The sequence below is a fragment of the Pocillopora verrucosa genome, chromosome 12, assembly GCF_036669915.1.
Source record: "Pocillopora verrucosa isolate sample1 chromosome 12, ASM3666991v2, whole genome shotgun sequence".
NCBI lineage: Eukaryota > Metazoa > Cnidaria > Anthozoa > Scleractinia > Pocilloporidae > Pocillopora > Pocillopora verrucosa.
In genome coordinates, this window is record NC_089323.1 from 20,310,949 (window position 1) to 20,338,850 (window position 27,902).

A 27,902-nucleotide genomic window follows, 5' to 3' on the forward strand; every position below is an offset into this window, starting at 1 on the left:
ACTGATTTTTTAGAGGTAAAATGGCTACTCGGGACTTCTTCGGAGTTTGTAATGATATTGATATTCGGTCGAAATTTAACCCGCTATCGTAGAGAATGCGGGTAGAGTTAGAAACTAATGTACGTGTAGAATCCATCTTTTAGCGGTCCGGCGCCTTATATTGAACTAAACCTGAAAATGGCAGATATTTTTCGCTCTGCATTGAACTACATAAGCCAAACTGGGAAGTCGGACAATAACTTCGTGGGGCAGTATGTCGAGTTAGGACCTGTACAACTCAGAGTACGACGAGTCATCGCAGAGGGTCAGTTACTGTCTTATCTTTAAATTAGATTTGAAGCTGATTATCATTTGTTCCTCGCCGTGATTATTGTTACAGACTTAATGGTATTTTAACAATTGTGTTTTGGTTTTCTAATGTAGGAGGGTACGGATTTGTTTTCGTCGCCCAGGACACGTCAACTGGCAAAGAATATGCTCTCAAGGTACAACTGAATTTCACTATTTATTAAGTATACATCCTGTCTTTCTGTCTATTATCAAAGAGGGAAGGTTGTCGCGATGACAGACAGAAAAGTTAGTAGTAACCGGTGTTCTGACGTAATAACATGACTACACTTGATTAATCATGCAAAAGGTAAGAAGATCATCGTCAATTTTTATCAAAATGGAAAATTTCGAGAGGTCGATGTGCTATTTTAGCTGTTTTTGTTGTTGACAGATAAAAAATCGAGATCAGACAAGGTCAAAAACTGTTTGTGAGCCACTTAGAAACAAATGCTTCTTTGAGTGGGTGGGCATTCTTTATTGTGGTATTTTTCAAATATCATTTGTTTTCAGAGCAATGATTCTTTAACAACATGAGTTTGCATCTTATTAGAGTTTATTTGTATGTTAAAATGATCTTAGGTGAAAATTATTTTAAATTTATTAGATTGTTAAATGTTTTTACCTTTTTAAGGATTAAAGTAATCTTACTGGAACAATTTAAAAACAAAAAAACTATTCTTACAACATTTTGGGTTAAATGACTTTTATCAGTTGCTTGTGAAATTAATTTTTCTTTGTTTAAACTTTTCATCACAAATTGCTCTACAATGAGAAGTCCAAACATGAAGGAAATTAAATATTAATTGAGGATAAAATTGAATCACAACCAATTTTACCAAAGATACATCATTACTTTCTAAACTGGATTCTTTATTTTTACCCATTATTCTTAAAATCTGCTGAAGGAGGTATGTGACAACAGATAATTTAGCTTGTTAGCTATTTGGGGTTTGCGATATCCAACATCTAACAGACTTGTAATAAGGTTTGGTCTTTAGAGTAACAAGTGTATCATGTTTCATTACCAGGAAACTTTGGTCTTTCTGTAGCTGCTTCACTATATAATGTTAAAGTTGATGATTAAAAACAATTTTTATTTTCTATCATGTTTACAATTATGATTACTATAAATATATAATAATGATAATGACAACATTAGTATGATTATATCTATGTCTATTGTTTTACTAGGTTGATAACAGTAGATAAAATACAGTTTAACTTTTTTGCTCTTCATTCTAAATCAGTGACCTCCTGTGAATTAACATTTGGAATATGTTTCCTTTTTGTAGCGACTTATGGCAGGTGATGATGCAGCCAATAAAGCTATCCTAAAGGAAATAACAATCCTTGTATCCTTTTTCTACAGTAGATGTTATTGGTTTACATTCTTCAGCGTAAGGAATTTTTTAGCAAAGGACATTAAGTTGATTCAAACTCAGTTGTTCCTGTGAAAACATAGGAGGGTATGTTTCTGTTTTGATGGGTATGCATTCATCTGTGTACTTTGTTACAGCATAAGGAATCAACAATCTGTAAGCAAAGTATCTTATAAGTATTAGCTCTGGTTTGTAACAAGCATGAAGTAGCCAGGAGTATCTGTACAGGGAGTGCCATCTTAACTCCTTAACTATTTAAAGAAACGTCTCAGAGGACATCCAAACATAGTGCAGTTTTATTCTGCGGCATCTTTGAGTGAAAAGGAAACTGAACATGGAATGTCTGAATTTCTTATCCTAACTGAACTTTGCAGTGGTAAATATTATTTTTGCCTGCTTCAGAATAATTAAGATTCCACTTTATTTTGAGCATTTACAATTGTTGATAGGATTCAAACAATATCTGCTTGTGTTAACCCTTTAATTCCCAAGATCAAGTTGTTAATTCTCCCCTCTAGCTGCAACACATTTCTCTGTAAATATGTTAGAAGAATTTGGTATTACAACTTCTATCTGATGGGTTTGAGTATTCTCATTACCTGTCTGCTGAATAGGGTACAGATATTATAGGGAGAAGTTACGTATTAATCACTGTTGGGGATTAAAGGATTAAAAGGATTTTTCAAAAACTACTTCTCCTTTTCAACAGGAGGAGAGCTGGTTAAGCTGCTACAGGAAAGGTATGGACAGCCATATCCACCGAACCAGGTTTTGAAGATGTTCTATCAAATCTGCCGAGCAGTTGCTTACATGCACAAACAGACTCCACCAGTTATACACAGAGACTTGAAGGTGAGCATGGCATTTGGAAAGCAGGGATGGTACTGTAGTGAAAAAACTCACCTCCCACTGCTGGGCCCAGTTTTGATTTCCAGCATGGCACTACTAGTGGGTTGAGTTTGTTTTTGGTTCTGATCTTTACAGGGGGAGTTTTTCTTCAGGTCTTTTTGCTTTTCCTCCCTCACTAATGGCCAACACTCCAAATTCTAGATTAAATTTGAAAAACAGTGGAAAAAGAGCCAACCCATGGAGGTGCCTCTGCCTAATTCTAATTTATTTATTATTTACTGTATTTGATATTTAATAATTTTTACTTTGTTTGTGAACATTAAATCATTTGGCTCTTATTTTCCTAAGATAGATAATGCAATTCTTTGGATTAAAAAATGATCTTATGGGATTAGCTATTAATAGCAAACAAACTGTGCCATACTGTGGATACTGATTCACATATATGGTGTTTATTAGTTTTCAAATCTATTTGGTTTCTATTTCCTTTGTTTAATGTTATGATGATAAATATATTGTCATGTTAATCAAGAAGACCTAGCATTTCTGAATTTTGTTTTTTTTTTTTTCATCAATTTATATTTTATTATAATTATCTGCATGCATGAAAGTTTGTTCACTTTTAAATTGAGCTTTTGAGTTTTTTTAGGTTGAAAATCTTCTCATTGGTGCAAAAGGCCAAATCAAACTTTGTGATTTTGGTAGCTCAACTACTCAGCAACAAATACCTGATGAGTCTTGGACAGCACTCCAGCGTAGTCTTGTTGAAGATGAGGTAATTCAAATTTGCTAGTATTCAATTAAGAGTGAAGATTTGTGTTATGTTTAGTTGGATGGTGATAGTACCTGTCGATATCAAGATCTTTGAAGCCCTTAGGAGAAATCAGAATAAATTTAATCTTGTGATAACCTCCATTTTGCTTTAATTTATACACTATTTATCAGCTCCAACGGAACACAACCCCCATGTACCGTGCACCAGAAATGATTGACTTGTACAGTAATATGCCAATCACTGAAAAAGTTGACATTTGGGTAAGTATCAAACTTCCACTTGTATCATAGCAGAGCTTGCGTAGCTCCATAATTATACAAAATAGTAGTAACCCATCAAGCCGAAAAAGTTTGGATGTACAACCAAACGACCATACAACTGTACAACCGTACAAGGTGCTACTTTTAACATGCATGGTCAACTGTACCATGGGCACACCAATGCCACAGCTTTGTCCAGTGGTCAGTGCACTATACTCCAAGTTGGACGACCCAAGTTCTAGTCCTGGCCGGGGCAAGGCGTTGTGCCCTTGAGACATGCGGGAAAAAGAAAATGTGAGCTCCCCTTTTAGGCTTGGCTAAATCTATATATTAGTCTTTATATAAGATTACTCTAATGTTTCCGGGCGGTACCATTGGTTGCCATTTGGTATATGGCTAAATGATTGTGTTGTACATCTGGACTCAGCTATTTTAGGAATCAAACACATTTATGTAATATTGAATTGCAATTGTCAAATCTTTTGGTAACTTCTCTATGATTGTTTGAATATGATGTTTATGTTTTGTAGGCCCTTGGGTGTACTTTGTTCTTCTTGTGTTTTATGGAACAACCATTTGAAGACTCAGCCAAGCTGAGAATACTGAATGCAAAATACACCATCCCAGAGAATGACACTAAATACACAGTATTCCATGACCTTATCAGTGAGTGATATTTTACTGTTATGTTTAATTACTTCTAGGTGCATGTATGGATTTGATCATGAATAATTTAACTGTTTAACTTCCAAGATGTGATTGTTGATACCTTAGGGTTAACCTCCAAACTTCCTTTTCTAGAAGTACCTTTTTTCTCAGTTTTTCTTTAACCTGTATATATAGTTTGCTTCTAGAATAAATAAAATATGTATGTATGTACCATCCCCCTAGCTGCTACACATTTCCATATAAATTAGTTTTGAGAGTTTTTGGTGTTAGAGCCAGATAACAACTGCCAACCTGATAAGTTTGAGTATTCATATTACCTGTTTGCTGGATAATGTATGGATATTTCTAAGGAGAGGTTACATGTTAATCAACTCTGGAAATGTAATGGTTAAAAAAATTGTCTGTTTACTGTATTGTTCTTCCAGAATTGAAACCACATATCAGTTACCATTTAATTTAGTAAAAGCTAGTAAACAGAACGATTATTTAATGTGTAGGATACATGCTTCAATTGAACCCAGCTGACAGACCAGACATAAAGGGAAGTTCTTACAGGTCTTGAAGCCATTGCAATAGCCATGGATGTTGATCTTAAGGGTAAAGTGGTAAGTAACACAATTCTCTTTATTCCTCATGGACCAAAGTGACTTTCACTACAGCCCTCTAACAGTTTCTCCTTTATGTTGTCTTGTTAACCTGTTCCCATGACTTTTTTTTATAATAAGCTGAATGGTTCATGCCTTTTATTGTTTCCTACTTATGATCTGTTAGAAGACAGACCCATAGTTTACATCACCATTGACAACATTTTATTCGTTATCCGGATAAAGCACAATAGGTTTCCATGTTACCATGGGTCTGTATAGTAATAGATTACAGAAGGCATCAACAATGGGGTAAGGAACATTGATGACACAGCTCAGCTTGGTACCTATTTGTTACTTTTTTGTTCTTACCGCACTCTGATGTCATCTGTGATCTATCACTGTACCTTCACACAGCATCATGGAAAATATTTGCTGAAATAGACCCATACCCCAGAGATCATGTTTTGTTTTTGTAACCTCCTTGTTGATTATCTTGTTAATTTTTGTGCAATTTAAATTGATTATTTTAACTTGAATTTGGAAAAAGGTAGCTTCTGTTTTAAAATGTTTGCCTCTATTGCAGATGTTAGAGAGATGATCTCCCACAGTCTTCTGGAGAACAATCATCTCAAGGGGAGCTTACACACCTTCTATGATTTCAACCATTGCATATCCACGTAGGACACCTCGTCCAGGCAATAAAAGCCTTCTTTCAAGCCCTGTAGGATTTGTTGTGATTCATGTAACCTGTAATTGGTCATAAAATTTTGTTCAGGACATTTACTAAAGGTGGTTCCTCTCCCTTTTTGTAACAATGTAAACCATCAATTTATACCACTTTTTTTTGGAGGTTCCCAATAACTTAAATGGAATCATTATTAAACCATCTTCACCCTTAAACTTCTAAAAGTGATTAATACATACTAACTTCTCCCAATGCTATCCATACATCAGACAGCAAACAGGTACCAAGAATACTCGCAACCTAAAATATATTTATTTCAAACCTATCATGTAAAAGTTGTCATCTAGGTTTTGTACTTCAAATTTTCGGATTACTTCACAAGGAATGTGTGGTACCAAGAGGAGAGAATTATTGATCAGATCTTAGGAGATAAAGGGTTAAGTGCCATTGTTTATTAGCAAACAAAGGTGTCTGGTTTGAATTGTGGTGTTTCATCATAACTCTTCTGTCCTGTTATAGTTGGTGCAAGTGGCCCACCTGTTGTCACCATCTCCATCATCAGAAAATTCTGCAATACTTGGTGGAGTAGTCAAGGGGCCAACAGTTTTTTCAGTAACTAAAAGGATATGTCCAACAAGGTTATGCAATCTGTGGCAGGGTAAGAAATCATTTGATGTAGGATGCTGCATTTAATCAATTTGTTGCTCATTCATTGGTTTCCCTGGTCACTTTAGTGCAATGAAAAAGGGGAGGGGTTTTTTTTTAGCTTGTACTTTGGTAAATATTTATTTCCAATCATACTTAAAAGTTATAAATGTAAACTTCACTTGGAATGCTGTTGTTACTTTTAAACTCAAACCAATTCTCAAATCTTTGCCTCTCATTAGATATGTCAAGAATGATATTGACTTGTCGTACATTACATCTCGAATCATGGGTAGGTACATTCCAGAGAATCTCCATCCTGTCTCTAGAAAATTTTTTTTTCTCAAAATTTGTCATTACATTTTGTGTTAGCTAATTTACTTTTCATTGTTTGTGTCTTTGCAGTAATGTCTTTCCCAGCAGATGGGATTGAGTCAACTTACAAAAACAATATAGATGATGTGAGAGATTTCCTCGATGCAAAATACCCAGATAATTACTTGATCATCAATGTATCACCCAGAACATACAGAACAGAGAAGCTTGGAGATAGGGTATGTTTGATTTGATTAAAAACTGTTGATTTGGTGGCTAAATTGAAGGGTCGTTGAAGTTGATACTGCTATATTTACATTCTTTTTAATCTTTTTTTTCTAGTTATATTGTAGAAAATGTATCCCACATATCTCTTTTTTATGTTACTACCCTTTGCAATCTATAATTACCACTATGTAAAGTTCTAAATTTGAATTATTTTTCACATGTACCTTGGTACTCTTCATTTCTCTTGGATAAATAAAATATCAGAATTGACTGATTTGCCTCTTACTGCTTAGTTCAGTTGGTTGGGCATTGTAGTGGTGTGACAAAAGTCACATGTTAAAATCCCAAAGTTCAAATTGTTTTCAACTCCTGCCAACACACATTGTCTCTATAGCACTCCTTAGGGGGCTTTCCAACATCAATTTTGTAAAAGAAACTTTGCCATCTTTGGAATTGATAATTAATTTGAAATTAACAGCTACTTCTACTACTATTTTTTCTTATAGATTATGTAACCTTATTTCTAGAGTGTGATTTACTTAATTAAAAGGTTGTAGCATTGATGGCCATTTTAACTGTGATCACAGGTGATAAACTGCTGCTTAGTGGGTCACAGGCTGCCTCCTTTAGAGAAGCTGCTATCCCTGTGTAGGAAAATCAATTCTTGGTTAAGGACTGACAGGAAGCATGTTGTAGTCATTCACTGTCAGGTACACAATCTTGAAGATTTTTTGTTTAATTAACTATGGATGAGAAGTAAGGTTTTTTTCAGAGTCTTAAACTGCAGTGTTTGTACAGTGTTAGTGCAGCATATATGACTAATTTAATACTTTTGGTTTATCACTTAAGCTATTTATAAGGTTATTATATGAATATGTGATGGTAGTAGGAGAGGAAGGAGTACAATTTAATCAGTAATCATACAATTTGTTAATTACTAGTCTGATTACAGACAGATGTGGAAGACTTCAAGTTTTGTTACCAAGTAATCAAAACTATGACAAAATTTGAGAAACGATCCTACAACAGACAACTGTTTAAGTGGCAAAATGCACTACAACAGCAAACGTTCATATTGTGTACTGTACAGTTACACAGGCATGGTGCATACACTGTCCAATTGCAAGTATGATGCATACATTGTCCTTTTAGCCCTCAAATCAGATTGATGATAACCAATTACAGTTGAGAACTTTGATATTAACAGTTTTGATTAGTAATCATAGTGATGTTCTGAAGATTCAAATAGCTACAGTGACAGACTCTTTAAAACACCTCCTCATGCTTCAGCTTCATGTTGAGAGCCACCTATTCATTTTAATGATCTTCTTTTCATTTAAAATTTCTTTGGCAAGTGTTTGATGTATGTACTTCCCCAAGTATGTGCTAAGTTACATAATGAATAATGTTAAACCTAATATTTACCTCTCATCATTCAGGATGGCAAAGAAGCATCAAGTGTTATTGTTGCTGCTTTTTTTGTCTTCTGTAAATTATTCAAAAATCCAAATGGAGCTGCAGACATGTTCAGTATTCGCCGCTGTGGTATTGGACACAAAGTTTCACTCACTGCTTCACAGGAGCGGTAGGTGTTCATTTCTGTAATCAAGAAACTGTGTACTTTTTATTACCAGTACACATATGATTGACCTTAAAGTACTGTATTTGTAGTGCATTGATAATTTTTTTTTCAATTCTTTAGCTATTTACTGTACATCACACAACTGATCAATAACCAAGAATTGAAACCTCACAAGTATTCAGTGTACATCAAGTCTGTAACAATGTATCCAGTCCCAGCCTTCAACAAAGCCAGGTAAAGACTTCACACAAGCCAAGCTTAGGACTGATGTTGCCATTTTAAATATGTCTCTCATTCTCTGTTGCCCCTTTAATTTTGAGTTTGGCTCATTGTGATTTTAGAACAGGAACCTAAAATGTTCTCATTCTTTGTTAGGAATGGTTGTCGTCCATTTATTGAGGTTTATAATGGAGAACAGAGAATCCTTACCACAGTAAAAGAGATTGAAAAAATGAGGTAGAAAGTTTGCAATTGAAAAATGTAATTTAGGGTTTGACATGAATTGAATACGGCTTACTAACCAAGTTGGAGGTCCATACTGTGAGATACAGACCATGTAGAAAAAAGTAGATTCTGTAACTTACAGTACAGACTAGGAAAATAGGTTGATAAATATTTATTACATCTACAGTTTCAAATTGAGGGGCAAAATTTCAATTCGAAGAAGCTATAGAATGTAGCAGGCTGTACAGTGAAATATGGCTTGATTAATTCACCAATCAATAGCACACATGCTACATTTGTAACAGAGAGATATTTTAGAAGAATTAATTTCCAAGTTCAAATCATTTATACTTTTTTTTTTTTTTTTAATTCAGGGAGTATGATCTAGGTGATGGAAAAGTATCATTTCCCGTGAACCTCACTTTACAAGGTGATGTAACAGTTGTAGTATACCATGGCCGATCTACACTAGGAGGAAAGGTTCAAGGAAAAATGACTTCCATGAGAGTCTTTATGCTTCAATTCCACACTGGATTTATCAAGACTTCTGCGCATAAACTTAAGTACTCACGGTATGCATACAGTAAATAACTTTCCACCCTTTTTTTTTCTTTTATGCAATGTTTTCTTGTTTTTTAATTATTTTGGTAATTTAACCCTTCACACACTGATATCAGTATACATATCCTCCATGCTCTTCTCTATACATTTCCTTCGGTACTGACAAGGAGAATTTGTTTTACAATCAGTGCTTCATAGGTTGGCAATCATTTCATGTATTCTTGTGATGTTTATGAATGATTGAACTGTAGTAGTACTGTAAGAGGAAATTAATTGCTGGTTGCTTTTAGGGCCTAACAGGTTTATGGACCAGCTTGATAACAATATTTCTCTTTTTTATCAACTTACACAGAGATGAGGTGGACATCAACAAGGATGATGAAAGCAAGTTTACTTCACGTTTTACTGTTACACTTGACATCACTGTTGATGCAGAGGAAGCAAGCAGTTTGCCAACTCACACATGGGACACACTCAAAACTGAGAAACTCTTCCCTCAAGTTTGTTTCTCTACAAAGGAAGAATATCTAGAATGTCAGGAAGAATTTGGTTAGTAGCAACCCCGACCTTATCCTGTTTTGGCAATCCCCAGCTATCTTGAAACTTCTTTATCCCTTCCTCTCTCATTGAATTTCATGGCAAAGTCTTACAACAATGCAAAGCTCAGTAGAAAGCAAAGAGCAACAATAATGTGGGGCAGACTAGCAGTTGTGTAATATTTCCACAGTCCTTTACAAGGATGAGACTTTCTCTGTCAGTGTCATTCTCAATAATAGGTGAATACCTTTTTCTAACCATTCCTTATAGCTTATTATTACCTGGTTTGCTTGTTCACAGTAAACGCAGATGATCGCGAATCAAACATGGTTTTCAGTTCAAAATCAAATGAAATAGAAGAGGATGATGACAATGAGGAACTCCAAGTTCCTTCTGATGATGGTAATGATGGTGCAACAGGCAGTAAGCCAAACAAAAACTTCCTTTCATCGATTGACTGGAATACTGAAGGTGCAGGAACCAACAGCAGTGATGATGAGTTTGAAAATCTGCGTGACAAGGATCACGACAATACTTCTCAACAAGCACACCAGACTCATAATTTCTTCTCTGAAAGGGAAGGTGTTGGAAATGACTTGGATGAAAATTTAGACTTGTTTAATTTGAAATCACCATCAGGTGATGAATTCAATACCAACTTGCTTAATTTCAAGACTGCAGGTGAAACAAATGGTCATCTGTTTAATTTGGATGACGATGATTCAGATTCTGATGATCCTTCTTACCAGGTGGATTTGCTGAATTTAGGCAGTGGTCAACAGAATCAGGGAATTTCTTCAAAGCGGACATCTCACATCTCAGTCGTGGATGACATGGGAGTTGATCTGTTGAATTTATCACCAGCAGGAAGTAAGGATAGTCAAAATGTGGATCTTGTCAGTGGAACAGAGAAGAGCCCTCATCGAAAAATGAAACGAAATAAAAGTGCTGATGATGTTCTTAGTCCTGGACTGCATGAGGATGATGACTTCTTCAATCAGATGGGAAGTCGTAGCTCCAGCTCCAGCAGGGAAAATGTAACTTCATTCACTGTTGCTGGTGCAGATTCTGCCACATTTGATCCCTTTCAGACTACAAGGACTAAATCTCCTGATCTGTCCTCAGGGGGTAATGGGAGGGAGCCAGCATCCTCAGACCTATTTGATCCATTCAGCTCTAAAAGTCCAAGTTCAAAGCCTTCTGATGAGTTTGATCTTTTTGGTGCTAAGCCAGGTCAGGGCAGCAGCAGTACAGAAACATTTCCACCCTTAAGCACAAATAATGGTGGATCAAACCTGAATTCATTTGATCCATTTGGAAAGACCTCCACAGAGCAAGACCTCTTTGGAATTGGTGGTTCTCAGGCTCCCACAACCACAGCTCAGGCTCAAACACAGAGCAATACTGATCTGTTTGGAGACTGGGGTGACTCATCATCAGAAACTCTTCAACCATCTAAAGTTCCATCACCAATTCCTCAAAGAGTGCCAACCAGTCCAGCACCACAGAACAAACCTACAGCAACACCAAGTGATCCTTTCTCTGACTTTGGAAATTTGACATCTAATTTACCGAAGTTTCCCTCTGTTCCAACATTTAAAGCAGGTACATCAACTTCACCCAAACCACAAAAGAAACCCGAGTCCTCCACTAGTGGCAATCCCTCTTGGTCTCGTCCAGCCCAGCAACCATCTTGGCATTCTGGGGCTAAACCAAGTGGCCCATCAAAGGTTCCACAAAAACCAAACTATGCACCCTCCTACAGTATGTCTGGTTCTTCAGGGGTATTTGGAAACTATGGACAAAAATGGAATGGTAAGAATGTATTTTTTCTATTAAATTACTCTAGTTTAATCTCTATAATTATGAGTGTAGACCCTTGTAAATCTTTTCTCTATCTTTTTAGAGGACACACCTCAACTCTGATAGAAGGAGTAGTATGAAATGGAACCAATTTGATACCAATGATGTATGAGAGTATAAGGGTGAAATAAACTTCACCCTTTCAGCCCTAGTAGTAACCAAACAATCCTGACCCCTTGTTGTGTTGTTAAATTTGTTTCAAAGCATTCTTTAATGATTTCCTTTTCAGCACCCAAACCAGTTGGCCAAAATGAGTTTAGTGACATTCTAAATGCACAAGGTTTTAATCGCCCAACTGCACAAGGAGCACAAGGGGCACAAACTCTAAGCTCTCTAAAAAAGGAACAAAACAAACCTGATGACCCTATCAAGGCTAAGGTACTGTACCATTAAGAACATAAATCGTTAATTAATTTATCAATTTTATGACCACTGGTCATCTTTGCAACCATTCTTTACCTTGATGGTTGTTCACCAGACTGACTTGACATGCAGCATCCACTTAGAAAATGGCTAATTTTCTTCTTTTTTTTTTTTTTTCCAAGGTTGAGGAGTGGTCTGAAGGTAAAAGAGGCAATATTCGGGCCTTATTATGCTCACTCCACCTTATACTGTGGGAAGGAGAAGACAGATGGAAACCATGTGGCATGCACAATCTTGTTCAACCTGAACAGGTAATATATAATCACCACAAATAGTTTGTTATGATTATGCTATGAATACAAGCATCACTCTCAGATTTACTAGACTTGGGATTTATTTATTGAAATTTGTGTATAGTAATTTAATGAGCTTTATGTTCTAACTCATTTGTTGGTCTTGTAATAAAAACTACAGAGAAATTGAAACCTTTTCTCCCAAGATATTATTGGTAATTCTCCTTACTGTCTACTATTTAATCCTTGTGATGTAAATTCTGAGGATTTGGTATTGGATCATTTAATAATCCCATAGTTGATATTTTTCTTTATTCTCATCCCTTTTCTGCTAGCTATTATGATAAAAATTGTAATTAGAAACTCCATCTTGGTCAGTCATGGGAGTTAAAGTTTTGAAGTGTTTCTCTGTGATGAGTCTTCAGAATGTTCTTATTTTAAATGCATTGACAAACAGATCAATTCTTTATTGTAGGTGAAAAAATGGTACAGAAAAGCTGTACTATCAGTACATCCTGACAAGGTGGGTACATCTTTCCTTGAAAAATCCATAAATTCTCCAAAATTAATTTCTTTACATTTCAGTCTACAGTCATTCAGAGAATTTGTGGTATCATCACAACATAGTTTTGAAAACATAAATTCTTGTTTGTTTATTTGTTTGTTTGTTTGTTTGTTTGTTTGAAATGAATTACCTGAATATGTTGGCAGGAAACTAACAAGGTTAACTGCTGTTATGGAAGTCAATTTGTCAAAGGTTATTTTACCAGCAGATCAAATTATGATTTATTTTATGTGAACTGTTAACTGTGTCACCTTTACATACACTAATGTACTATTAATGTGATCAGATGCCTGGCTTTCTATCCCAGTTAGTATGTGGGAGGCACTGTCCAATTTAAATTAAAGCCTTAATTTTTCCAGACTTCTTGACCCTAATTTAATTGTAGTAAACCTTTAACATTTGCTAGTCTCCTATATACTGGTCAAGTCAGATTTATGTGATATGTACAGGACAGAAATCTGTTCATCAACACTGATTCCTTATTTTACTTTTTAGCTGACTGGCAGCCCAGAAGAGCCACTAGCACGTGCAATTTTTATGGAATTAAATGATGCATGGGCAATATTTGAAAAGGAGGGATCAAAACCATTATTTTAAAGGGAAATGTTAAAACACATGTTGTATTAGTCAAGTGGCAAGAGTCTTAAAATCAATAGAAAGAGACAATGGAACTAGCAAACACATTACACAGCTGAACCAGTCTCTGCTGGTGGGGTCATAGATAATTAAGAGATACAGTTAGTATCATTTGTAAATGTGCTATGATTTGTCAATTTAGTGGTAGACATTTTACTGTACAGTCTGATAAATTCAAGAGTTGGTTTGAACTAAAATCTTCCCTCATTTGTTTGAACTCCTAGAAAAAAATCTTGCTTATCTTGTTTTCTCTGACTTTACTTAAATTTACATAACTACAGTAGGACCTCAAACTCATTTAGTAAGAAGTATGTATATTAAACAGCTAAGAATATATGGAAGTCATATATTTGACCTGTGGATAAAGACATGGATGAAAGTGATCCTCGCAGTAATGTACACTACTTGAGCAGTAGTGAAAATAAGGCCTGAAAAAAAATTCAGGCCTGTACTGCACTGGTATCGCAGAAGTCATGGGTTCATATCCCGTACAGGCCTGAATTTCTTTCAGGCCTTATTTTCACTACGGCTCAAGTAGTGTACATTACTGCAAGGATCACTTTCATTCAAGTATGTATATTGTTGGGAAAACACATGCTTATTTGTAGATGCTACAAGTTGATGTACATGTTTATACATTATTTCTTGAGAGAACTACTGAGAATCACAAATCGTTTCTCACAATCTTACTTCATATCAAATTCTTCCCCTCCCCTCCCCTATCCCTGATATCCTTTGGACAAAAAGTATCAATGTTATTGTCAAAGATAATGCCAATAATGACTTTAATTTAGAACAACTACCTTGATTCATGTTGTTGTCTTTCCCAGTGAGGGGTGTAAGGAGTATTATTTTTCATGAAAAAAAGGAAGCAGAACAATTCTGGTATTTGTGGTCAAATAATATAGAGTTGACTGAGGGGTATTATTTTTAATTATTACAAAATAAGAAAGAATCAAAACTTCTTAGGACGCAAATTTGTTTCATCCAAGAGACTATCACATAGAAGTAGTGATGTGTGAAACAATGTCTAGTGGATATTAATCTTTTAAAAAAAAAGTCCTTGCCGTTGATAGTAACTAATGAGGAATTAAAAATTATTTGCGGTAGCTTGGTGAACATGTTATAACTCACTGTTTTTAAGAATAGCTCATCTACTCCAGACATCTTGTTTTGTGGGGATAACCTGGTTAAAATGATTGATGAGAGTTGTGTCTCATTCAAAGTTGACAGTGTGGAAAAACTTTGTTTTTAGATTGTCACTTGCTATGGTGCATTGGTCAATTTTTAATGAAGGGTGGGTACAAGCCACTAAATTAGATGAAGCTTCCCAGTAATAGTGTGTGCTGGATGTATTAGCCCTCAGTTCATGGGAATTACCTAGTAATAGTTATCAAAACAAAGTTTATGCTAAGGGTAGTGCTAAGGTAACAGCTGGTTTTGCTACATTTTGAGTTTGCTATATATGAGTCTGCTACATCAGTAAACCTAGTAAACCAGTGTTAATCAAATGTAAGTTGTCAAACTAGTTGGTATAATTGAAAAATCTGGGAAATGGTCTGGCATTTATTACACAAAGGGCTTTCCCTTGATAAAGTTTTTAATGCATCTGTTGCCTTCACTGAAAGTACACTTTTTAAGAAGTGATCAAGAGACACTGTTCTTGACAAGCCTCAATACAGGTTACTGCTGACAAAGATTTATCACAACAAACTCAACTCAATATATAGTCAGTTATGATTATTACTTTGTATTTTATTTTCATTCTTTCCTACGAAGCTTTCTACAAGATTAGACAAGTTACTTTGATTTATGAAACTATTACAAAACTGAATATTTTGCAATTATAACACAAATTGCTTACCTACATACCAACAGTCCAAGTTAAGTTTTCTTGAATTTTACCTCCATTTTGTGAATAACCTCAGTGATTTCCTCAGATCTTTCCATTTCCACATGGTTCACCTATCTAGAACTAGTCTAAGGATTTCACTTCAAAAAGTGTTCTATTGCTTAAGCAGAAACCCTTGCATAACTCTTCAGTTCCAACATAATGTTGGTGGAAAACTGAATTTGTCTCCAATCATTGTGGCTTAAAAGAACCTGTTTCTAACTGACAAGTTCAACAATCTTGGTATGCAATCTTTAGAAGCCTCCTCCTAGCTGAGTAAATAACATAATTTATTTCTTTTAATAATCCTTTCACCTCCAAGATTTCTATATGCCACACTGTTTGCATTGTTTTCAGTTGTTGAATCAACCATTATAAAATAATTCAAATGGTACGTGTGCTCTGATTGGCCATAAAACCATTTTACATGAACGTATGTAAACACGGTTTTCATACTGAATCTTCTCGCGGAGTTCTCCCTGCTATTTATTTAGCAGTAACTCAGTTTCTTTAAGTTTGTTTTGAGTACAGTAATGGAAGAAGATTTACCAAATTTTTCTTTGGAGTTTAATTTTCCCAGTATTCAAGAAACGGCCGAAAAGCCAAATGAACAACAAAAACAAGCACGTCGCTTTCCTTCGTTGCAAGAAGAGGCTCTTTCATTAGTTATTTTATAAAAGAAATGTAAAATGGTTTCCGTGTTTACATAGCCTGATGTAAACACGCGGGAGGTTGGGAGAACACTAACCTCCCGCATGTTTACATCAGGCCATGTAAACACGGAAACCATTTTACATTTCTTCAATATTGCTTAGTGGATGTTTTCTTGTCACAATTCTCCCTTATAATGCACTGATATGGTGGGAAGAAATTACATACTGGTCACCCTGGTAGTGAAAGGGTTAAATTTGGTGATGATTGTGTGAACTTCAAATGAATTTCTTTTGTTCATTCCTTATCAATTTGATCTTTTCATTTGATTTGCAAAAGATGGACTCAAACTTAGTTCTGAAGCTCTAGTAGTCCCATAATAACTTCACATTCTGCTTCATCTGCATGCAATACTGGCTTGGATCTTTATTTCTGACAGAGATATTTCACTTATGTCACTTGATACACTGTGTGGATGGTTGTGCATGCACTGGAGTTGTGAACACATCTGGGTCAGTTAACTTCAAGTTTCATTGTGTGTCCTTTGAAGTTTAGTCCACTTCTACGTCAGTTATTTTCACTGCCTATCACACATCGACATGAAAGCATTCTCTCTCAAATTTTTCAAGGGGTTCTCGAGGTCCATTTGTGTCCCATCTGAGTGCACATAGTTGAGTATATATTGTACTAAAACGTGGTCTACTTGGAGGCAATATATCCCAGCATTCTTTCATTAAAAAAAAGATTCTGGCAGGACAGTCTGCAGGGCATGGTAACAACACATGTTCTCTAATATGGTCCATGACCTCTTCATCTGAGCATCCTTCATGAGGCCTGGAACCAAAAGAAAATATCTCCCAGAGGACCACACCAAAGGACCATATATCTGTCTCTACAGTGAACCTGTAATTCAATACCCCTTCTGGAGCCATCCAGCGTATGGGCATAGGAGGTCTATTTGGAACACGACAATAGTCATCGGAAAAAGGGTTCCGCGATAAAGCCATGTCTGTAATTTTGACAGTCATACGAGGCCCCACCATACAGTTGCGAGCTGCTAAATCTCCATGGATGTAATTATGTTGGGATACGTAATTCATTCCAGCAGCAATTTGAATAGCAATCTGCAGTTGATCATAATAATTAAGAGGTTCAGGATCTTCGTCATCATCCACAGCTCCCTCTAGAGGCGAGTTCTCCACCAGGTAGTCATGTAATGTGCCATACTCTATGCACTCATACAGTATACATGTGGGAGGCCCATTGTAACACATTCCCACAATGCTGATAACATTTGGATGACTAAATTTTGACCAAGTCTCTGCTTGGCGCAAGAAGGTTTCCCGGTTCCTTGCAGATGAGCTGTTTCGGAGTACTTTTGCTAAGATAGCTCTTGTCTGGATTCCTTCAACCTTCTCCAAAACTTCACCTTTGTACAGTTTGCCAAATTCTCCTTCACCTACATCTTTTATGAATCTTACAGTCTCTCTACGCATCTCTTTGATCTGAAACAAAAAATGGAGAAAATAAAACCAAGTTTGCTATTTTCTTACTATTATAGCAAACTCTTGATCTTGAGCATCTTGGAGACTTTTTTGAAGTGATTTTAATGACACACAATTCCTTGTTTTCACATTTCATTTGTGGAACAAGGAGAACTGATTTGCTATGACAGTCATTCATTGCATCAAAAATTGTTATCCCCTCACCACAATTTGCACAGAACATACCTTTGGATATGATGATTTGCCCACAACAGGTACAAGTGGAGTGGCAGCTGTCTGAGCAGCTTGGTAGATGATCTGCTTATGATATCTCCAGCAAATGAAGATCACCACTAACGAAAAGATGATGGCAAACAACAGACATGGAATAACAGTGTACAAGATGCTTACAATCTGTATAGATGGTGGAGTAGTGGATGTTTTATCTGAAAGAACAAGTTAATCATTATGAGGACTTAGAAGTTCATGTATTTCACACCACTTCATCTTGCACTTAGTAGAAGAAAAAATTATCAGAAACAACCTCCCTTAACCCTTTCACTACCATGAGTGACCAAGACAGAATTTCTCCTTACAATATCAAGCAATAACAACCAGATAAGTGATGAGAAAAAAGAAAAATAACAATTTGGGGATAATTAGTTGATCCAGTACTAAATTCTCTAAACTGACATTATAGGAATTGTATGGTTGACAGTAAGGAGAGTTATAAATTTGATCTGGGAGTTACAGGGTTAACTCTTTCACTCCCAAAAGTGACCAGGAAAGAATTCCTCCCAACATTATCAATACAATATCAAGTGGAAGTGTGATGAGAATTATGAAAATTACCATTTACAGGATTAGTTGATCCAATATCAAACTCCCCAAAATAACAACATAATAACTATAGGCTGACAGTCAGGAGAATTACTAATGAGATCTTGAGAGTGAAAGGGTTAACCCTTTACACCTCTAAATCAGTATCCATACTCTCTGTACTCTTCTTCATACATTCTGTTTGGTACTGACAAGCTCATATTGTTATTGTTATTATTGCATATGACACATCTCGGCCCATCTCCCGTCTGTTTATCAGGAGTCTACCACACTATTAACAAGAACACACCTCCACTATACCACTTTTAACCCGTTTACTCCCCAAAGTGATTGATATGTATTTTCTCCCTACAATATCCATCCATTATCCAGCAAATAAGTTATGAGAATATTGAAACTTATAAGGTTGAAGTTATCTTTATCTAGCACCAAGCTCTCAGTACTAATTTTCAAGGAAATGTGTATGAGCTAGTGGAGAAAATTAACAATCAGATCTTGGGAGGTAAGGGTTATTTAACATCCATTCAAGATTCAAAAAAAGAAAAAAAAAAATACAAGCTTACCACAACTTGGAATATCACAGTAATCAAACTTAAAGTCAACATCAGTAGTAAAACACCATGGTTTCTCCTTTTTCCCTCCAGGATTTCGACAAAAGTTGTGTCCTCCTGCAAGCTCAGGGTATTCTGTTGGCGACAAAATGTGATGATGAGGTTTGGTAGCATTCCAGTGCTGACATTTCAGGCCTTTTTCTGTAACACTAACATTTGCACGGAAATCTTCTCCTCTGTCTTTATAGCATGCATTCATTGGTGTAGCTGAAACCAAGACCAAACAAATATTAATACTACTGAGATTTCATTTAATTAAAACACTACTCTCCTATGGTATCATGTTTTACTACAAGCTTTGTAATGCTGAGCTCAGTGTGGTTGTGTTTCCTTACTTTATTCATTACATCTTGACCAAGACAGAATTTCTCCTTACAATATCAATACAATATCAACCAGATAAGTGTTGAGAATATAGAAAAATATCAATTTGGGTATAATTAGTTGATCAAATTATAAGATTGTATAGTTGATAGTAAGGAGAATCCCAAATTTGATCCAGGACTTAAAGGGTTAAGAAATGAAACAAAAACCAATTGAGCAAGTCTTACTACAGCAAGAAATATCTTACTGTGGTAAGAAAAACAGTAGATAAAACAGGAGAGAATTGTCTTTTTTATAGGCCATTTAAGCAATTGACAATGCTGACTTTCACGAAATTTTATTTCCTAGTTGATCAAAACAGCAGTCCACAGGTGAATTAGTGTAGTGTATGCACCTACACAAACAAAATTTCTTCAGTAAACACTTAATTCATAAATTTTGATTTATTTCATTTTCACCTGTGTACTTCTTTTCATGTGAATGTCCAACCTAAAAATCTCATGTAATAGTGACTTTGTGCAAAACTTATTGTAAACAACACAAACAATTAGATAAAGCTTTAGTACCTGTTTGACAAATTATCATAACATGTACTCTTTCCTTAGTAGTTTTCAGCTATGATTATCATGATTTTGTTGTTCAAGTTCCTTAATTGAGTTAAACCACAAGATTTACTCCCAAAGGTTAATATAATTACAGTATGAAGGAAGAGGAAGAAATAACAATCTCTGATACTAACCGTTCTTTCCTACCACTGGCTTTGTATTTCTCTGAGCATTGCCCTTCAATTTAGATATACAGTTCTTTCCCTGCTTTGAATCTTTATGAGGCAATGTTGAACATTCTGGAAGAAGGACTCCCTGTAGCGATGCTTTTCTAGCCTCCAAGTACTCATTTTTACAAATATCAGTGCGCAAAAATTCACATTTTTCATAACAAATATGACGAGGAGTTGGAACAGAAGAGGTCTTGTCACAGCTGGGAAAATTGAAATGGCACAGTAAAGGTTGTACAAATGGCCTACACTGCTTGCTGATCTTTTTATAATCCTGTATTCTGCTGTAAGCAATGCTGATTTTTTTCTCAATGTTTTCTAGTTTTTCATAACTTCTGACAAAGATGGGCTGTCCTTTCAATAGTTTTTCACAAATTGTGCCATTGTAGATGACGCAGGAACCATTTTCTGGAAGAGATGGAAGTGGATCTATATCCCTAGGGGTGAAACAAAAAAAATTGTTTGAAAGAGTAAAACACAACTTGTAAAAGAGAAGTCTGTGCCTTTGAATTTATGGTCCACAATTTCACCAACTGAGATGCTAACAATTGAAAGCAAATCACTGATAACTCTATTAGTTGCATCTGAATTCTTTCTATCAAGAAGTTGACTTCAAAGGAAATTCCTCTTACAAATTAAACATGCAAATGCTCTAAAAGGGTAAAAACTAGATCCCAGATCTTGGTAGTGAAATGGTTAACATCCACTTACAAACCACCAGATGTTGGCTTGTCCTGTCCCTCGTCTCGTGTGCTGTATCCAGGATTAGCTTGCTGTGGGTGTTCGGTAGCTAAAACAGAACATTTGACTGAGAATAAGTGGAAAACATACAGTAAAACACAAGGCACTGCTCAAATTACAGGATTGCCAAAATTAATGCCTTTAACCCTTTAAACCCTGAGAGTGATTAGCATCAAATTTCTTCCAACAATATCATCCCTGAATCACACATTAAGGTTATGAGAATAAAGGAAATGATCAACAGCAAGATAAGCTTTTGATTGGTCAACAAATTCTCCTTATCAGCACCTTAGGAAATGTATAAAGAGTAGTATGGAGAATACGCATACTGATTTTAGGGTGTAAAGGGTTAATGAATTCTCACCACCAGGGGTTTAACCTGTTACATCCAAACATCAGTATCTTTATTCCCTATTCTCTTTTCCAAATATCATCTTTGGCACAATAATAATCAAAGCTGCTTAGGTTGGTAATTGTCTCTTTTATTCTCATGAACTTAATTAATGATTCAGCAGTATTACTGTTAGGAGGAAGTAGATACCAGTCACTCTGTGGGTTTAAAGGTTAGTGATTATCAATTGCCTGCAACTAGTTCTACGACCCCTTGCCTCATCTTTGTAAGGTTTGAAAGGCAAATTTTGTGGAAACAGTCACCCATTCCACCATTGGTAGCCACTTTTGGAACGAGCTGTTGAAACCCCCTTGCAAACTTGTGGACTGACATCTAATGACAAGTGTTGATTTTGAATCAAAATGGTAACCCCCTCCTCCCTCCTCTCTTGAGTGCCTCTCAGCAATTAGGAATGTTAGGAATAACAACCTTAACAGCATGTTTGGATATGAATGTGGTAATTAAATTTTACTCACTCTGTGGAATTAAAAATATGGATTTTGTGTAACAATATTACTTTGAAAGCAATTGTGTACATGTACCTTGAGTAGTGGAAGCAAGAGGAGCAGAAGATGAAGGTTTGTTTTCTAAAGGTGAAAGATGAAATTCTGTCAAAAACATAACCTCACAAATACACTTTACGAGAACACTTAATATGTAAAGTATTAATGAAACAGCTACATATGTCATGATTTCAATTTTTTTTATTTTTTTTTCCAGAACTGAAAAGTTACTAATTGTAACAAGTGTAATTAACAAAATTAAGTAACATTTAATATTTCCAAATGATTACTCTCCAATACATTTAAAATCTCAAGAATAAGAATGAGTCTTGCACACAATTTTGGGGAGGGCAGATTAGAGGGGTACTAATATCACTTAGGGGTGTGCAAATTCTATCAAAGATACCCAGTAGCTAACTAAAGTGCCTTGGACTTGCAGCCATGCAAGAATACAAGGTTCTATACTTTTTCCAATAGTTCTACCAACTGCATGAATTCTGTGTTCCTCTTGGTTCTGATCATTTTTCAATCAACTTCATTACCCTCTCAGCCCACCATAAAAATTCTCAACATTAAAGAAAACATTCTCCACCATTTCACTCCCAGGGGTGACCAAAACATAAATTATCTATACAGTATCAATACTATATCAAGCAGCCAAGTGACAAAAAAAACAAAAAAATTTTATCCTATGGGATTATCATTTGATCCAACACCAAATTCTTATAACAAACTTAATAATAAATGTATGGCAGACAGTGAGGAGAATTTTCTTTGAGATATTGTGAGTGAAAGGGTTAAGAGAGTTAACGGTTAAAAAAACTTTCTTCAACCACTCACCAAGGGTTGGTTTGTGCGGAGTCGACTTTGGGTTCACATTATTCACGGTGAGATATGCTTGTGTCTGTGCTCTCCCAAATGAGTTGTTTGCCACACAGATGTACCAACCAGCATCACTTAACTCCACCATACGAATCTTTAGCCTAAAACTTCCATTTCTGTAATCAGTAACAAATAGATTTACTGGTTAAAGGTTTAAGCCTGTCAAAATGACCAACATAATACCTACACCATTTAGCTCTGGGAAGAACCCTAAGAGAGCTCTTGTTTTCCCTTAATAAGATACTACTCTATCACAGATAACCCCAGACATCTTGAACAATTTTCTTTTATTTGCATCTAATACTTCTGGATTGGAAGAAAAACTATGAGAAAAACACTGACTTAAATAAGGCAAATTCAACCAGAGAATGATCTCATTATCTGAACCTACATGTAACATGTTTACCATTTTGCAAAAGTGTTGAAACCATCACTTTACAAGAAGAAACATTTACAAATATTAATTTAACAATATACTGTTAAATATAAAAATAAATATAACAGCTAACTACGACTAACATGGCATAATTCATAAAAGTAGGTTTTAACCCAGTATTACTTTTTTCATCCTGTAGATGGGTCCGATTACATGGGTGATAATATCAGAAAGAGAGAACAATTTGTGATAGATGTATTTACCTTTCAATGATGGAAAATGGGCCGCTTTTGTTTCTTATTGCTTTGCCATTCCTGTACCATGTCACCTCTGGCTTAGGATTGCCACTTGCATAGCATTTAAGCAACACCTTTTTTCCTCTAACTACTGTTCTATTCTGCAGGGGCTTGTCAAATTCTGGTGCTATGGAGGGAAAAAAAACTGGTGAATAATGTTGTCCTCACAGTCATAGACCTAAAAAACAAGTAAAGCCAACCCTTTCACTTTCAGAAGTGATCAACATGTTACCTCTCTCTACAGTTACAATACACTTCTCATCAAACAGGTTTAAAGAAAAGGAAACTGCTCAGTTGAAAGCTGTTCCTTGATACAGCACCAAATTCTCTAATAGCAATTTATTGTATCATACTTAGAAGGGAGTTGATAACCAGATCTTGAGACCTTGGGGGTTTAAGATCCTAACAAGAATACTCTATCAATTTTGTATTGTAACTAGATGATTATCTAACACAAACAATCACAGTGGTACATCAAGTAACTAAAAAGATTTCCAGAAGCTTAAAATTTAATTTGAAGTCTTTAAGACTATTCAATTGAAAAGGTGCCTTTGATTCAACTCTTTCTATCCAAACATCAGTATGCATATTCTAGGCACTACTCTCTGTGTATTTCTTATGGAACTAACATGGAGAATTTGTTAATGATCAAGTCAAAGCTTTTTTAGATATCAATCATTTTCTTTATTCTTGTGACCTTAGTATGTTTGATTATGTTTGATTTAGGAGTGGTGCTGCATGTTGAAATTAAATCCTGGTCACTCTTACAGGTCAAAGGGTCAAATTCTGGGCCACTCCTCAATTCCTTCTCCATCATCTATTACCTTTGGGGCTACAGGGTGGCTGATAACTGTATAGCATTATACTATTGATGTTGCTCAAAAACATTAAAAAAAGATCATAATCAAAATGTTAGGTCAGGTGCCATCTACACCTCCTTCAGAGGGTTTCTTCCATGACTTAACTTTGCTTCTCCCAAATTTCATTTTAGCTTTACATGCTGTTTCAGGGCTCTTTTTAAAATATATTTTTTTCAGTTCCCAGGAATTGCTATCAAATCTATCCCTGGTGGGATTCAAATATTTCTGAGAGCCAGAAAATAAATTTAGGAACTAGATGAAACTGGAGAATTCAATCTCCATCTCTGCATAGTTATAAGTCAAATAAATTTTCATGACCTCCTTCTCAATCCATACCTTTACAGTCTGAGCATGATCTTGTGTCATTTGACAAATGTGAGCTGCAAGAGACAGACAGATGTTAAAAAAATTTATACATTTATTTTAAAATGTTAATAATAACTTGTAATCACCTTACACAAAGTATATTTGACTTGATTTTCTCAACAGTTTTGATGTCAATATCTTGACCACACTAAGACTTAACTTAGGTTTAACATATTAATGATGCACATAAGATAACATACAAAAACATGTTTAGAAGTTAGAATTTTGTGTCCATCTAAACAGTGTTAAGTCTGAGCTATTTATGGTAAGGAGATTTCATCTAATGTGGCTAAATTTTGTAAATAATCTTGAAAGACAAACTCAAAGCAACTCTTAATGGTGCTTAGATGTTCCAAATGGAGCTCCCTGCTGATCACTGAATTAATTGTTGTCATGATGTCACGGAATTTTCAGTCTGAGCTCTGTTGTGTTTCAATTAACGGAAAAAGACGACCTGCTCAAGTTGACCACAGAACTTGCGCAAATCCACGTCGATCAATAGATTTTGTTGTACTTGGCGATAAATCGAGTTCAAACGTCGGTATTTATTTAACCCCTACCTAATTTGAAATGTGTTTTTGTTCAAAAACGCTACAAAAACGCAAGCTTTGAACCTGAAAACTTTCAGATAAGGAGTTGTCAATTTATGGTCCTTAAATGATCCGAGAACCTTTAATCATGGAGTCTGTGAAATGGACTAAACATATAAACAAGTCAAGGGAGTAAGCAACCATGACATGCAAATTTCCAGTCCGGATAGACTTCTACGTTAATTTTTTCCATTGTTCTCCACATTCGCACTTTAAAGCAGAACAATGAAATCCTTCGAGCGGCACAATCTAAAACAAACTGTACGATGCTTTAGAGCTGAATCGAACAATACAGCACTCATCAAAGCTCTTGAGTTTCAACACACACACAACTTCTTCTCATTTCATTCAAGTGGAATAACCATTTCTACTACTATTCTGACCTTCTAATTTATTGAGGTCAAAACAAAATGGAAAAATATATATTAGGCGGATTATCCACTGCCGATTAGAAGAGAATGAAACGAACAGGGAATCCATCAACGAAAACAAAGCAAAATGAACAAACTACGAAATCAACACAAGCGAGGTGTTGCGTCGTTTTGCAGTTTCCTTTTGCTGTTTGCATCTCTCGATCGGGCTTCATTACTGCAGTTATCTAAGATTTCAAACAGACCGTCTGAACTTTCTCAATCATTGCATAGTCCCATCTGGCCCCAAGCGAATTCTAGGGCACGATTAGATTTCAAAGCATCGCCGCTAGTTCTCTGCACGAGTGAAGGAAATGCGATAGGAATACGCGACCAAAGGAATGGAAATTTGTAAGAATTTCAATTAACGAAGACGTATCAATGGAACAACACATTCAGTGTGATAACCGCCAGCGTAAAAAGCTGTTAGTGAAAACGTGCTCTGAATAGTTTCTCGACCCAAACTCACTTTACACAAAGCGAATTTGCATGGTGCATTCACCGGAGTCGCATACCACGTCACGTCTAATTATTTCTTACATTAAACAAGCAAACAGTGAACTAATATAAAAACAAAACAACGGTCTGCACTTCTTAAAGCTTACCTCGAAGAATCAAGCGATCGCTTGTGTTGGAATCCCGAAAGAAAATTCCCTACAAAACATGAAAGAGGAAGACATGGAGGTGACATGAGGGATGATCGACAGAACAGATGCGCTTTCCCGCTCGCGTAGAAGACCTGATCTTGAATCTTCAGGTGATAAACAGAGGACTAAGAATACTTTTGACAGTACTATTCTTTAAATCTTTCCAACTATGTACTAACTGGATGCCAAAAAGCGACTTTATAAACCAGTGATGCAGTTCTTTCAGAATAGGTGCTGAAATATTCATACTGCTGTAATTGCATTGTAAATTGACGAACGAAGAAAATCAAACAAACACGATTCTAGCGCGTACAGTACATCCACGGCCAATTTTAGCTTACCAGACAAAATCCATAGACAAAATCCCCAAAAGAGATATTTAGACGCTGGAAATCGCATCTCGTTTTCGCTTCAAGGCATAGCCATTATATGTACGACTCTCAAAACGCATCAACCCGCCTTCATATCCACCGAATTTTGCCGAAACAAAGAGGCGCATGTGATCTGTAGCCGAGCGAGAACGGATTATTATGGGATTAGCGCAAGCACTGAAAACATGATTCTACTGACTGACACAAAGGTCAAATTCACCCTGTCACTTTCATGTCATTGGCTGCTTTATCAAACATGGAGACAAAGCCAAAAATTTCCGTTCATTTACATTGAAATATTTTGTCTATTTAGTCCATTAGCACTGCCAGCCCATTTTGTTTTGCCTAACTTCCTTAACTTTATCTCCTGAGTCAACAACGAGCATAAAGGCGGTCACCTTAGCCGCTAGACATCTGATAGGTTGGCATAGTAACTAGCTGAAACTGTCAACGCTGCCAGAGCTGACGATAAAACACTCATAAATTGTCGGTAAATTCTCTGACAAGTATCAAATGTTCCAGCTTTGTCCCTTGAAATATTAAATTTATACGTGTGAGACTGCATGAAAACTGGTCTGTTTGAAAGGTTATATGAATAGTTTTGACGGTGACGGAACTTACAAAAAGCGAAAATTAGGATTTTGAGTGACATAAAGCTCACACAGTGTTATTGAAAAACAAGACGGGCAACTTGGAAAAAGCAAACTTTGACGGAAAATTTTTTAATTAGCGTTTAAAATATTCCTTTGCGGCGAATAGAAGTGGAGTTGAAACGCCCCTTGGCGGAGTAACTGAATACGATTCGTTGATAATCAGCTTATGTTTATCTTTTCAAAGTCTCCAAGTTGGCGTAAAGTGCATTTTGCTTTGTCTATAGATGCACTTTGGCATAACATTTTTGCAGACATAAAACGTATACTAAAAGGCTCATTATTGTGTACTACAAGAGACAAGATAAAAAGTGTGCCCTCAGGCTTTTGGGCGCTTTTAAGTTTCCGATCGTTCATTCGCCTGGCGTTTTAAAAGCCTGTCACATCTCTTTGTCCTTTACATTTGATTTCCAATTTACATTAGGCGCCGGTGAGTCTGCGAGTGATGCTTTTTCAGATCTCAACACAATATTCTGAAATTTTGGAACCAAATGCTTCGGTGTTAGGGAAGTTACTTATTTACTGGGCCTTAAGGTCAAATCCGGCTGGGGCAAATGAGGAAAAAAATGTTCGTTTCTCTTTAATCTAATTAGGTTTAAGTCCTAACATTTACCAGATTTATTTAATTTGGTGGGATCTTGGTCAGGAAATCAATATGTTTTAAACTGAATGACCGG

General features: G+C 35.9%; 2 protein-coding genes across 3 annotated transcripts; one reads left to right on the top strand and one right to left on the bottom strand.

The window, feature by feature from the left end:
• Positions 1–10: 10 nt before the first annotated feature.
• On the top strand, positions 11–15,265 carry LOC131783395 (cyclin-G-associated kinase). The gene is given in 27 exon segments (XM_066159220.1): positions 11–304; positions 424–485; positions 1,623–1,682; positions 1,971–2,085; positions 2,419–2,561; positions 3,208–3,333; positions 3,504–3,593; positions 4,124–4,259; positions 4,760–4,803; positions 4,805–4,867; positions 5,440–5,480; positions 6,052–6,076; positions 6,078–6,129; positions 6,132–6,192; positions 6,422–6,471; positions 6,585–6,733; positions 7,310–7,432; positions 8,162–8,307; positions 8,425–8,538; positions 8,680–8,760; positions 9,123–9,320; positions 9,662–9,858; positions 10,147–11,661; positions 11,939–12,087; positions 12,255–12,383; positions 12,841–12,888; positions 13,426–15,265. Coding segments are annotated over 27 exon segments (4,146 nt in total). The 5' UTR covers positions 11–177; the 3' UTR covers positions 13,528–15,265.
• Positions 15,266–15,300: 35 nt separating this feature from the next.
• On the bottom strand, positions 15,301–26,715 carry LOC131783398 (inactive tyrosine-protein kinase transmembrane receptor ROR1-like). 2 transcript variants are annotated; one of them, XM_066159222.1, is made up of 11 exons: positions 26,546–26,715; positions 26,163–26,211; positions 24,528–24,571; positions 23,299–23,458; positions 22,618–22,775; positions 21,817–21,861; positions 20,854–20,932; positions 20,107–20,579; positions 18,996–19,250; positions 17,839–18,038; positions 15,301–17,613 (listed from the first exon to the last, which is right to left on the bottom strand). In XM_066159222.1, exons 1-11 carry the CDS (start codon positions 26,601–26,603, stop codon positions 16,696–16,698), a joined length of 2,439 nt encoding a protein of 812 aa, XP_066015319.1. In that variant the 5' UTR covers positions 26,604–26,715; the 3' UTR covers positions 15,301–16,695. The 2 variants fall into 2 exon arrangements, with proteins under 2 accessions (XP_066015319.1, XP_066015318.1); XM_066159221.1 differs by having other exon boundaries at positions 20,854–20,950.
• Positions 26,716–27,902: the final 1,187 nt, after the last annotated feature.